General features: G+C 38.4%; 1 protein-coding gene across 2 annotated transcripts in view; it reads left to right on the forward strand.

The window, feature by feature from the left end:
* Positions 1-12,772, forward strand: part of zfpm1 (zinc finger protein, FOG family member 1) — a 123,157-nt gene that overhangs the window by 61,999 nt on the left and 48,386 nt on the right. For both annotated transcript variants that reach the window (XM_034685845.1, XM_034685846.1), the window contains exon 3: positions 394-531. In XM_034685845.1, the coding sequence (XP_034541736.1) occupies positions 394-531 (138 nt within the window). The remainder of the gene's footprint in view (positions 1-393; positions 532-12,772) is intronic.

Raw genomic sequence — 12,772 nt, forward strand, 5'->3', positions numbered from 1 at the left:
TAGGAGTCTTTTTTTTTTTCAATTGTTTTGCCAGTTGTCCCCAACGTATTTGCCATTTTTTTGTCACTAGTTTGCCAACATATTGCCCTTACCTGAAGTGGAAGAGAGAATGCTTGAACAGAAAAACTATTATGGATTTGGCTGGAAACCTGTTCAGTTTTTGATTGGTTATTAAAGGGAACTCAGTAGGTAATGCTCACTTTTGGAGTCAGCCTCAAGTGGCCTCCTTAGGGACTACAGTTTTGGGACTTCAATGTTGACTTTTCCCCCTGGATCTTGTTGTCAATGTGTGAGGTGTTCCTAATGCAAGTATTATAGTTTGTCATTGAAGCAGTTTTGAGTTGATATTATGGTTGACCATGGTTCATATGCTTGTTTGTATTGTGTTTCTAGAGCCTAGGACTCAGGACTCTCGAGGCAGCCCTGATGATGAAGACGGTGACGGGGAGGAGCAAGTTTCAACACACAGTGGAGGGGAGGAGGAAGAGGCAGTGGCGGAAGAAGAGGAGGTGTCACATTGGAGGGGTCCAGGTAAGTGTGCTCACAGTGAAGTGTACTGTATGTCCTGAAAGGTAATACAATCCCAGGATATTTACAACATTGGAAAACATATGGATGACTCATATTTTGCACCAATATGACAAAAACTAAAAATAAACCATTGCGATATGTATAAACTTGAATGATATACCCTGATATTATACTTTAATGCTGAACCATAAAGATTCTATTTGAGTTTGTTATCTGCTCAGCTGTGATACTCTGCTACACTTACTGCAGACAGTGCTTATTTATTTATTTATTTATTATTTAAAAGGACCATGCATATTAATTAACATTTCTGTAAATATGCCAGAGTTAGCCAAAAGGCTAGTTTACATCCGTAGTCCCTTGCCAGATGTTAAAAAGGCTCCCTAAAAAAATCATGATTAAACAAAAATAAAACTGAGTAAAATAAAATCAAAGTAAGAAGGTAGAGGAGAAACCAAAACACAAACTAACAAACAAAAAAGAGAAGAAAAGAAAAGTACAAATAGCACCATACGATTAAAAATGACTAAAAGCAACATAAGGACATGATATGACAGTTTTTGAGAAAGTGTCCATGGACATAAAATACATGGAGCAAGACAATCAAAGAAGCAGCAATGAGTAAATGTTAAGGAAGACACATGCAGACACAACAGGACAACATTTAACAGTGCTGTACATATTTGCATCTGGCAGTGACTACCAATCATTAAACTAGCTGCATGCAGATCAAATGAGGCAACATAAAGACTGAGCGACAGGTGAGCACAACGAATAGACAACACTAGCAAGCAACAGTATGTTAAGGAAAAAAACACAGGACAAATTCACAGATGGCCGACACAAGGTGGCAGCAGCAGGGGGAGATGTGTTTAGTGCTGACAGATTTGGTTGCTCATGAGCCGCTGCTTCAAATGAAAACTAAATGACCGGTATGTGTTGAGCTCTCTGATAGAGGTTGGTATGTTGTTCCATTCTCGTGATGCTCTAATGGAGAAGGCTGATTGACTAAAAGCACTTTTTCTAAGTGGAATAACACAGTCCCCTCTTGTGACTCCTCTCGTAGTGTGATGCGGATTAGTTCGGATGCTAACAAAATCGCTAAGTGGTGGGGGAGCCATGCCATGTGTGATTTTGTAAAGGAGACGGGCATTTATGTGCATTACCATGTTTGCCCAACTTAGGAGGTTGTATTTCTTTAATATAGCGCAGTGGTGGAATGTCCTTGGTCGTTTGTCTAGAACCTTAAGTGCTGAAAGGATTACGAACTCTGGAGTCTGAGTACACTCTGCAGGACTAACTTTATAAGAAAAACAATTTTAACTTACTACAAGCATTGTTTTCTACATTTTAACTTGCCATAAAGCGAACAAATGAATGATTTTAGGGACCTGAACTTGAAATCAAGCAAAGTTCTCAGAATTACCTGCTATGAGATATAGAAAAATACTAGTAGCGTCAATATTAAATGTCCCAAATGCACTCAGTCCCACTTCCCCCCTGCATCAAGTCAACTCTTATTGTTGACATTTTTTGGATTAATGTTCTTCATAGATTCGCTTGTAGCCAAGTTTAAGAATCGAATCATCAGTTTCTAGACCATAAGAGGATATACTATGACAACTGTCCTATTAAATACAACATTAGTCTTCAGGGCGGAAGAGAAAGGAGCTCTGTTACAAGTTTGTCCGTTTAGTGCTATGGTAGAAACATGGCGCTGCAAGATGGCGGCCTCCATGAAAGGGGACCTGATCCTCATGTGTATATAAAAGGCTCATTTAAAGCTAACCAATAAAAAAATATTTTCAAGTGCTTAAAAACGATTTAAAACATTAATGAATATTCTATTCCATTTCTACCAACTGTGTTCTGCTCAATGGCAATATATACTACACACTGCACCTTTAATAAATTATTGAAATACTTACAATTATAAGTATACATTTATTTTAAGAAAAATATTGTTTATATAAATCATAGAAAATACAATGTTTTTATGTTGATAGACAACAAATTCTTTCACTTTGACCTGATTGTCTTGAGTTAATATATTAACCTGCAAGCAAATACAAATATTAAACACGTAAGACATAATTGACTCAAAAAAACAACTAAAGTTGATGTCAGAACGAGAAGTCAAAGAGTTCAAGTTGTGGTCATGGTGTCAATTTTTTGCACTTAACACTAACATTTGTAAAGTAGTTTAATCTGTCATTTTTGTACCAGCAAACTTTAGTGAGATTTAAAAGAATGCGTATAAACATTTGATGTAGGGGGAAACATTAAAGGGTTTGAAAATATATTCAATTCTTGAAAAGTAATGTGACACAAACTTAAGTCTTAAGCTGAAAAGTTAGACCTGCAAACACCACCACAACCTCCACTCCCTAACAATGCACTCACTCAGGTAACAAGCTCTGATTCCTGTCATTAAACGACTGTGATGTTGCTGCAGAATAAGTCATAAGGGATACTTTGCTGTGTACGAAATGTAATACTAAAATGTAATCTCAATATGCTCCAGAGTGGTTCTGAGGGTCTGTGTTGTGTGTCTTTGTGTTGATGTGTTGGAGATGTTTCTCTGCGTTGCCTCTTCAGGGTCCGTTGTGTTGTCCTTCTGTTTCCTCTAAACATGAGATGTGAAAGTGACAGGCCGGAGGAAAATTTATTCAAGACGTAACAAACACACACACACACACACACACACCTACACACACACACACACACACACACACACACACACACACACACACACACACACACACACACACACACACACACACACACACACACAGGGCTAAGAGGAGATAACAAGTAAATCGCCATAATTTTATTATTTATTTCCTCTCTTATCGAGGTTTGTTTGGTTATTTATTTCTCTCTGTCTGTTGTCTTCAATGAGTTAAACAATGCAAGAAGATTACCGCACTATCTCACATTATTTCCTTTTCAAGCTGCACACGTTTTATGTACGTCTGAGTGTGTGTGTTTACGAGTGTTTGTCTGTGTGTGTGTGTGTGTGCGCACGTATGTTTTAATTCCTCTGGTGGTGAGAGAGGATGTGTTCATTATCGTCCTGTCCCAGCCTCGTCCCTTTAACAGTAATTGGAGCGATATTAATTGCTGCACGGTGGCTGGTTGATGGTAGCACCATGATGCTGCGCTGATAGGGCCCTTCGTTTTTTTTTTTCTTCCTTCCTTCCTCTCCTCCTCACAAACTAACTGCTGGGTGAGCGAGGCAGAAGGATGGAGGAGGAAGGGGGAGGGAGGGAGGGAGTAAGGGAGGGAGATAGCCCCTCTATCAGCTCCGGAGCAGGCGCTGTCTTTATCAGGAGCACGATTGGCAAAAAGGAAACTTTGACCGGTCTGAATTTTTCTCTTATCGTCAAGCCCCCCCCTCCACCTCCTCCACCTCCCCTCCTTCCCTCCCTCTATCCATCCACCTTCTCCTCCTCTGGTCTCTCCATCACCACTAACAACCCAACTAACAACCCCCTCCTCTCCATCCATCCTCCGCCCCAACAGGATTCATCTCTCCCTCTATTTTCTCTTCCTCTTTTTTTATTGTTTCTTCTTCTTCTTCTTCTTCTTCTCCTTCTTCTTCTTCTTCTTCTTCTTCTTCTTCTTCTTCTTCTTCTTCTTCTTCTTCTTCTTCTTCTTCTTCTTCTTCTTCTTCTTCTTCTTCTTCTTCTTCTTCTTCTTCTTCTTCTTCTTCTTCTTCTTCTTCTTCTTCTTCTCTTCTTCTTCTTCTTCTTCTTTCTTCTTCTTCTTCTTCTTCTTCTTCTCTTCCTCTCCCCCCCCCCCCCCCCCCCCCCCCCCCCCCCCCCCCCCCCCCCCCCCCCCTCCCTCCTCCTCCTCTTCACTCCCTAATGTTCATCCCCAAATGATCGTCATGTATCAGACGTTTGCTGTAAACAGATGAGAGGAAAAGTGTGTATTAGCGTGGATAAAGGTAAACAGAGTGTTATCTCTCCTGGGAGTGTTGGCATTCCACACATTTCTCCCTGTTGTTGCCTTTTAGACACTTCTGCTCCTGCTTGGGACCACAAGTTTCTGCTGCCTAATCTCATGGAGCTCTGCTGCTTTAAGGCCCGTCATACCAAAAGTAGCAGTCAATATTTCACACGACAGGTGAAGACGCAATGTCGTTCAAAATGGTGCAGGTTTGAATGATGGAGTGGCACTTATATTATCCTACCTCTTTACAACTTTTAGTAACACTAGAGAAAAATAAATACCTAGCCTACCAATAAATTGTATCAACTCTCACAGTTCTGTGTTTAAAAAGCCATCCCATATATTGTCATACACTCACTCTTTATTGTTGGTTGGAAACAGGGTTTATTTAGGTTAAAGCTCCTGGCAAGAACTTTGAATATTTGTTGATTTTGGCGCCCCCCGTGGATCAATCAGTTCATCATATCTATTTGTTGTGTTTTTACTTTACATGGATAAGACGCTTATTCAGACATCAAAACAAATACAAGTTTCATTTCATATTCAAATGTATTACTCCCTATGGAGCTTGGTTACTTTGTCTGACACCCCTGGCAGTGGTTTCAGACATAAAAAAACTACAGTATAGAAATAGTCAATCTGTACAGTGATGGTTTTGCTTGCTTTTGTAGCTCATAAAGAGGCTTCAGTGTTAGTTTTGGTCTGTTCTGTAGTCACCTAACTCCTCATAGGAGCTTTAAATTTTCCCCTTAAATTATAATCACCCCATCTCTGGTGAAAAAAATATTTTAAAAATATGAGTACTAAGTATTTAGTTCCTGGTTTACATGTATTTTGTGCTGTTTTAAATTGTACCAGATCCATAAATTTGATCATTCATAATTTGAAAAAAAAAATAGGTTGATGTTTGGTCCTAATAATTCCCCCAATGTTCACTGTCCTTATTGCTCATATTACACTATGCTTAGAGTGTACAGTATCAGCTGGAAATACATGATAAACCTGTTTAGGATGTAACTGTTACAGAATACTTCAGATTTGTATATCTGAGAATTAAAAAGGTTTTTTTTAGTGTAAGTTGCATAAAATTAACTTGTTTGCATGTGTCACATGCTTCTTTCTTTTCAAAGAGAATTAAAAAGTAGCTCACACTCAGGAAATCTATCATGGTAGGTCCGAAAGGTCAGTTTTTGCTCCTTACACTTGTGTTTGACAGCTGTGTTAAAACTACTTACCAACAGTTAGTTGTAAGAGATGTACAGAAAATGGTGTTCATAGCGTTTTAGATGATCTGTGCGTTGTGGACATTTGCTGCTTCTGTGACAATATGAAAATGTGATGGCGATGAGTCTTTATTTTAACATAATTAATGATGTAAAGTCAACTTTGGGGGCTAAATTCTAATTTTTTTTTTTAATGATTTTTCAAACATTTTTCTATTAGGCAATGAATTGACCAATCCTAATCTAATGCTGTACCCACAAACTCTAGTGGTATACTTTTTGGCACACCTCACTGGTGCTTCTATTCTATTCTATTCTATTCTATTCTATTCTATTCTGTTCTATTCTATTCTATCATTTTATTCCAAAACAAATTGTCAATCAGTTGTTCACTTCATATCAGTAATTGTTCATGCTTCTACTCTTCAGAAATATTTATTTTTCATAAGGTGTCTTTTTGCATATATTCAAACCTTTTTATATCATTTATTTTTCTTCATCCTCTTCAAATCTTCTTTGGTGTCTCTTCAAAGCATCAATAATCTCAAGTCTATACCTCTGTGCATCATTCTACCACTTTTTTGTTTTTGCCTGCCCTGTATCTGTTGTCTATCACAATATGAAAATAAATGGTATTAGGCCCATTGCTAAACTTTATAATACATGCACTGATATTCTAGTTTGAAAGAGCGATTCCTCGATATGAAAATGTTCATTTCTCTTTCAGTGCACAGTTTGTGTTTGGAACCATAATGATAACATCATAATTTATTCAATAAGTTGCTGGAGTCATTTTTTGTGTGTAGCCATCATAACTAAAGTCCAGACTGACTGATATTAACATAAAACAGAGAACAACAACAGAACATTTTTATTTGTCCTCTGTCCTCACACTGTTTTTTTCCTCCTGCTTTAAGATAATACAATTCATTACTGGACACAACATTTTTTAATCGACTTATGTGACTCTGTCTCCTCAGTGTGTAATGAGTTGTTTATGCCTCAATCTCAGGCGTTTCTTGAGTCATAGATGAAGGTCAGAGCATTTCATTTGTGATCTAATTTTTTATACTATCTTCTGCCCTAGGCGGCTAATAACCGTTGTCTTTGTAGCATTTATTGGTATTAAAAAAAAGACTAAAAGAGATGATAAACTTGGGATGGATTAGAGGCTTCAGCAGTTTTCACTTTCTGTTTCCACGTGTGTAGTTTGTCTAAAAACAATCCAGATGATGTCTGTCTCTCTCTCTCTGTGTGCGTGTGTGTGTGTGTGTGTGTGTGTGTGCGTGCGTGTGTGCGTGTGTGTGTGTGTGTGTGTGTGTGTGTGTGTGTGTGTGTGTGTGGTGGCACAGTGTCGAGGAGAAGTCTAGGTGGGAGCTGGTTCCTATCAGGGATGGCATGATATGCTAAAGCCGCCTTTTTAATCTACAGTGTGTCCATCCTGCATGATATGCAAAATAAATTATGAAGAGAAGAAAAAAAAAGAGGAACTATCTTTTGAATGACCTTGCAGGCTGGAGGGTTCGATATTTTCTCCCTCGCTGCTTAAAATTCTTGATATGCAAATGAGTGTCACAGTAATCCCCTGTCATTCGCTTGCTGCTAGTCCCCTCACACATCTCTGCTTCCTGTATGAATGTGGATAAATCTATTGTCACTAAATGGTCAAAGTGTTATCCACCACAAAATACATGAAACATCCACATATTTGTCCTTTTGTCATATTTGTTCTTGTTTCAAGGAGAAGAAACAACCTCAAATGTGAAGGTTCATGTGTGTTAAGATGAGCTAACTGTGGTGACAGAGGAGAGTGTGTTAGTTTTATCATCTGGGAGACATTATGACTGTACATGACATCACCCTAGGGTGCTCTTGCTCCTGCAAACTAAGTGTTCTGTTCATTCATTGTTGGATCCATTTCCTTCCTTTGATCGACCGCCTGTCAGAGCTCCACCGCAACGCCCAAAAGTCTATGAAAGGAAAGAGAATCTATGCCCTTATCATTTAGTATTATGAAGTATTGATATATAATATATTATATAGTCTTAGACTCTCCAGGCCTCTGTGTTTAAAGATTTCCTGCATTTAAAGCAGCAACAGAAATGTTCACTGTTATTTTAAATGAAATGTAGACCAAATCACCTATCAAATGACCTAGAAGACAGTTCACTGCTTAACAGAAGCATGAAATAATCATTACTTGTTTCTGCTGTTGAAAATCCTTAGATACCTTGTAAGTAAGTAAGTATTTCATAAAGATGAAAATAAGATGTAAAAAATGATTTGAGGTTTTGTCATATTTTTCAATGTTCAACTTGTTACCATTTACCTTGAAATGTAATCCATCTTTGCAACCAACATTGTTTCTGATTGCTGTCTTGATGAATGATTAAAACTATTTAGGGTCAGTAATACTGAAAAATAAATCTCTCAGTTTCCAAACCCCAGATGATATCTTTGAATTACTTGTCCTTTTCGGATCAACTTAACCTCACAGATATTCAAAATTTGCTTCCATAAAAAAGTAGGTGAAACAATAAACCTCTGAATTCAGGAACCAGAACTTAAAAAATTTGCGGTGGTTTTTAAACTCTTTTTTTGAATCTTACTTTTTGATTATGTGCTGAAAATCGCACGTATGATCTGTTTCATTCAAGTTTATTCTAACATAGTGTTTTAAATGTTCAAATAGGTCATGCTTCCTCAAAGCAGTAGAAACACTAAAAGGTGTGGTAGGAGAGGCACACCTTACTGAATACCACCACACAAAAGGATTGCCTGCCTATCACTCCTTCGTTAAATCTATCTCGTGTAACATGAATAGAAAGAAGGTGCTGTCCAATCAGAACCTCCGACAACTGGTCCTCTTTTTGGGCCCACAGTGAGCCAGCCGAGCGAGGCGAGTGTTTTCCTGCTTGCCCAGCACTCCTCGCTCCTTATCCTCCCCAGCAGAGTTATTTAAATTACCTCAAATAAAAAATTATTATGGCAGGCATAATAACCATTATTATTATTTACCAAGCTCAGTGTGTGTGTGTGAATGCGGTGTGTGCGGTGTGTGCGGTGTGTGCGTGTGTGTGTGTGTGGGGGGGGTTATCACACAGCAGTTAATTATAATGGAGCATGAAGGCACACTCTGCGTATTATCACAGTTGAGAGTCTCATTTATTTTGGTGCAGGAGAGGGGGATGTTGGTGGTGTCACATTTGCATACTGTGCATGGCAACTTTCCCCCCCAATGCAAGAAGAATGAGCCTCACAAGGTGCACCCTCATCACTTTGTGCATGTGAGATAGGACCTTTGTTCCTCTGTTTGATGTACCTGTTATGGATAGCTGGATGTAGCAACCACAGGATAAGATGTTTGTGTAAAAGCTTTCAGTTTTCTGCACCACTGCTGGTTTTACTCATCTCATGGTGGAGATATCTAAACAAAGCCAGGACCTCCCAAACCGGCCTGAGATTAGTACTTCCTACAAAAATGATCAACTACAGGAAAACAGTGCAACTGTACAGAGGCCCTGAGAGGACAATAAGAAAAGATCATTTTGGTGATCCATTTTTCTTAGACTGATACAAACTGTTAAACCAAGACAAGTAATGGTTTTATATCAGGATTTCTGAAGTTCTTATTGTTCGTCTTCAAAATCAGGCAAAAAAAATGTTATGTAATTATATGTATTGACAGATTAGAAAACAAAAATACTTTTTCCTTTTTTAAGTTGCAATAATCATTTCTGGGTGGAGGAGACCTCTACAATGTATATTTAAAAAGACTGACAGCAATTAATTTTAAACACAATCATATGTTTCTTAGCACAAACTCAATGTGAACATACTGTGTTGAATGAGTCAGCAACTTATCTATCATTGTTTCCTTGTCTATCATTGTGCTGTTTCACAGACAAGACTTTAATAAGCACTGTTGGATAAGTTACTAGTTACAACATGCAGTACGCTGTGTATTGTGTTAAACCTGCATGGAACAGTTAAAGCTCTCATGGAAGTCAGTTGTTCTTAGAGGTACAAACCACGCCTAGTGGTCCAATTGAGGATTACAACAACAAGCTCATAAAAAATATTGGATATTAGATTATTCAAAAGAATAATCCTGGCAAACATTTGTTTTAGATGGTAAACTTGTATTCGTTTTTGAAAGATATTTTCAAAAATGAGAGGACTGGGTAGAGTCAGAAGCAGAGAAGAGAGAATAAGGGATGAGGGTGCCTAAGGGTGAGAGTCAAACCCAGGGCTTGAGGACTTTTGCCTCTGTACATGAGGTGAGTGAATATTCCACGCCACCAAACTAAACCCTCACCCACATGATAAAACCATTTCTGGTATGCTTTTCTAATAAATATGTATGAAAAAAGTATCCCGAAGAAGTGTCCCAATATTTATTTTTCCATCCAGCATACTTTTCCTTACCTGGCTCATGGATGAAACAAAACAATTAAAAGAAACTTAGATAGGTTATGATGGCGTAAATATTTTTCGTCTTTCATTTCTTGGCACGCAACATAAAAACGTTTTGATCTGAATTCTGGATTTTGTTTTCTCATTTCCCTCTTTTGGTTTCCATACATTTTCATTCAGTATAGTTTCACTTCTCGTCTCCTTGCATTGAATCTTAGAGACTTGTATAAAAGTATTTAAGTATGTTAAGTAAGTTCAAATTAATTCAAACATTCATTCTTAAACTCTGTCATTATCGTTTCTATACCACACAAAGTAGAATTTAACCCTAAACTGAGTGTTCTCTGCATTTTGATAAACCTTTCATAAATGAGACCCTTCTTATATTTGGATCAAGTCTGTATGTCTCTGACACATGCCCAGTGCCTGAGCTTTGGTATCTGTGTTTTGAGTTTCTGTGTGTTATCTGTTATCTGGTAAACCAGGAGTATAGACGGTTAACTCCCAGTGTTGAGGCGAGATGTCATCTCCAGACCGGTCGAGGTTAAAGGGGGTGAACTTTGGATAGAGGGATGACGGGTTAGAGAGGACTTAAGGAGGAGACAGAGAATGGCATGAGGAAGTAAAGGGACAAAAAAAAAGTCACAGGGGAGAAGACGGTGATTTAGAATAAAAAAAAAGTACAATATTGAGTTTAGAGAGCAGAGATAACTAATGAAGGGTGAGAGAGGGGTGAAGGTTTAAGGATCAATGAGAGCGGGAGATGAGGGGAGAGAGATTTAAAGAGGTGTAAATCAGATAGTGAAATTAGAGGTGAGGGAGTGGATAGTGGGTTAGGTTTAAGAGATAGACGGATGAGAGAGATATCATCTGAAGAAATGACAGTCGGGCCATCCTGTTAGCTCTGAGGGCTGAGGTACTTATAACAGTAAGAGTAACAGGTCTGACATTTTGATGAAAATGTAATATTATTTTCCTTTAACTTTAACAAATCCACAAATGAAACCCTATACCGAACTAAAGAGCTGTTTTAGTTGATTTCTGTCTGAAATCACAGTATAGTCTGTTTATTTTGGTCTATGCAGCTGTTGTTAGCATTATTTAAGCTTACCTGTGATATAAGTACAGTCCCATATTTGTATCTATGGGATAGTCGAAGAGATAGGGAATGTAGGAAGTGCAGAGTGGGTAAAGACCTGCAGCAAAGGGTCAAGGCTGTGACTGGAACCAGCGGCAAAGACTGTAACCACCATACAAGGGGGGCACACTTTAACCGCTAGGCCGAGCAGGTGCCCCTATAGCCCCTGGATTTTCATGAAAGTGAAGTGAAAATGATGGTCAGATTTACAAAATGAACAGCCAGGCTGCGGAGGAATTCTTCAAAAAGAGATGTCGGTGTGGAAAATCCAATTTGTCAGATTTCTACCAGCTCATGTTTGTTGCACGTAGCCTCTCATCTTCAGCTTTAAAGTTACAATTTGTTGTCAAACATCAGCTGTGATCTCCTTCAGACCAGAACTGACCTTCATCCATCCATCTCTTACACTCTGAGACATACTGTACTCTCACTCTCTGTCTGTCTCCATATCTGCAGCCAGCAGACTCCTCTGTCTCTCAGGAGGGGGGGTGGCCCTGCAAGCAGCCTGTCAATTCCACCTGTCAATCAAAATGCTTTGGGATGATGATTGGTTGTCATGTGTCCACAGGGCTTGTCTTGTCAGTGAGATACCTCAGAGAACAGTTTGAAATAAACTCAGTGGGGTTTTTTTCCCCATGAAGACACAGTGCAGAAAAAGTTTAGTATGTGGGTCAGAAGATATGTTAGATCTGTATCTTGTATCACCTACACAACCCCTGCTGTATATAAGATGTACTGCCATCATACAGGTTCAATGCATGGGTGGTTATATGCATGAGGTAAACAGACACAACTCAAACTCCAGCTTTATTTCTGCAGGTGTACACCTGGAACATTTAAATGAACTGGTTTATAATTTGGTGTTAATGGTGTCATTATTCTGGCGTGAATAAATCCCAAAAATCAGGGCTGAGTTTCACTGAAATTTTTAATTTAATTCAAATTTGGCTGTTTAAAGCCCTTGTGACAAGCTTTTTGGTAGTGAAGAAAAAGACTGAAATCAACACTGATGCTTCTGTATGACCTACAAAATCAAATAAGAATCAAATATGATCATCGGCAAGATGGACTACCTCTAATTAGCAGTATTTAAAACTTATAAATGGTGTCCCAAAGTAGGTGATACATTTTTCTATCAGAAGAAAACAGGATGAGATTTTTTGCCAGGAAATCCTACTGATGCATGTTGAGGAGAGGATTAGCAAAGACATAAGTCTGTCCACAGGGGGCAACAAAATCGACAAGTTATTTAACTGAGTGCTGGATTTCACTTTGTTAATACGCTAAAGTGAGGGAGAGTGTGGCTCAGAGCACCTGAAAGTTCACCAAAAAGTAGATTTTTAGTATGGTCCTACTTTTTAAGCTACATCCATACATATACAGATGTTTTTAAAACCTGATTTTTTTCTCTTTGATTCCAAAAGAAATCTGTCCACACAAGAGGTGTTTAAATATGTATCCATTCCCATGACAGAGTAAAACTGGTAGAAAATGCCAACGTAAGCAA

This window comes from Notolabrus celidotus, chromosome 6 (genome assembly GCF_009762535.1).
Source record: "Notolabrus celidotus isolate fNotCel1 chromosome 6, fNotCel1.pri, whole genome shotgun sequence".
Taxonomy (NCBI): Eukaryota; Metazoa; Chordata; class Actinopteri; order Labriformes; family Labridae; genus Notolabrus; species Notolabrus celidotus.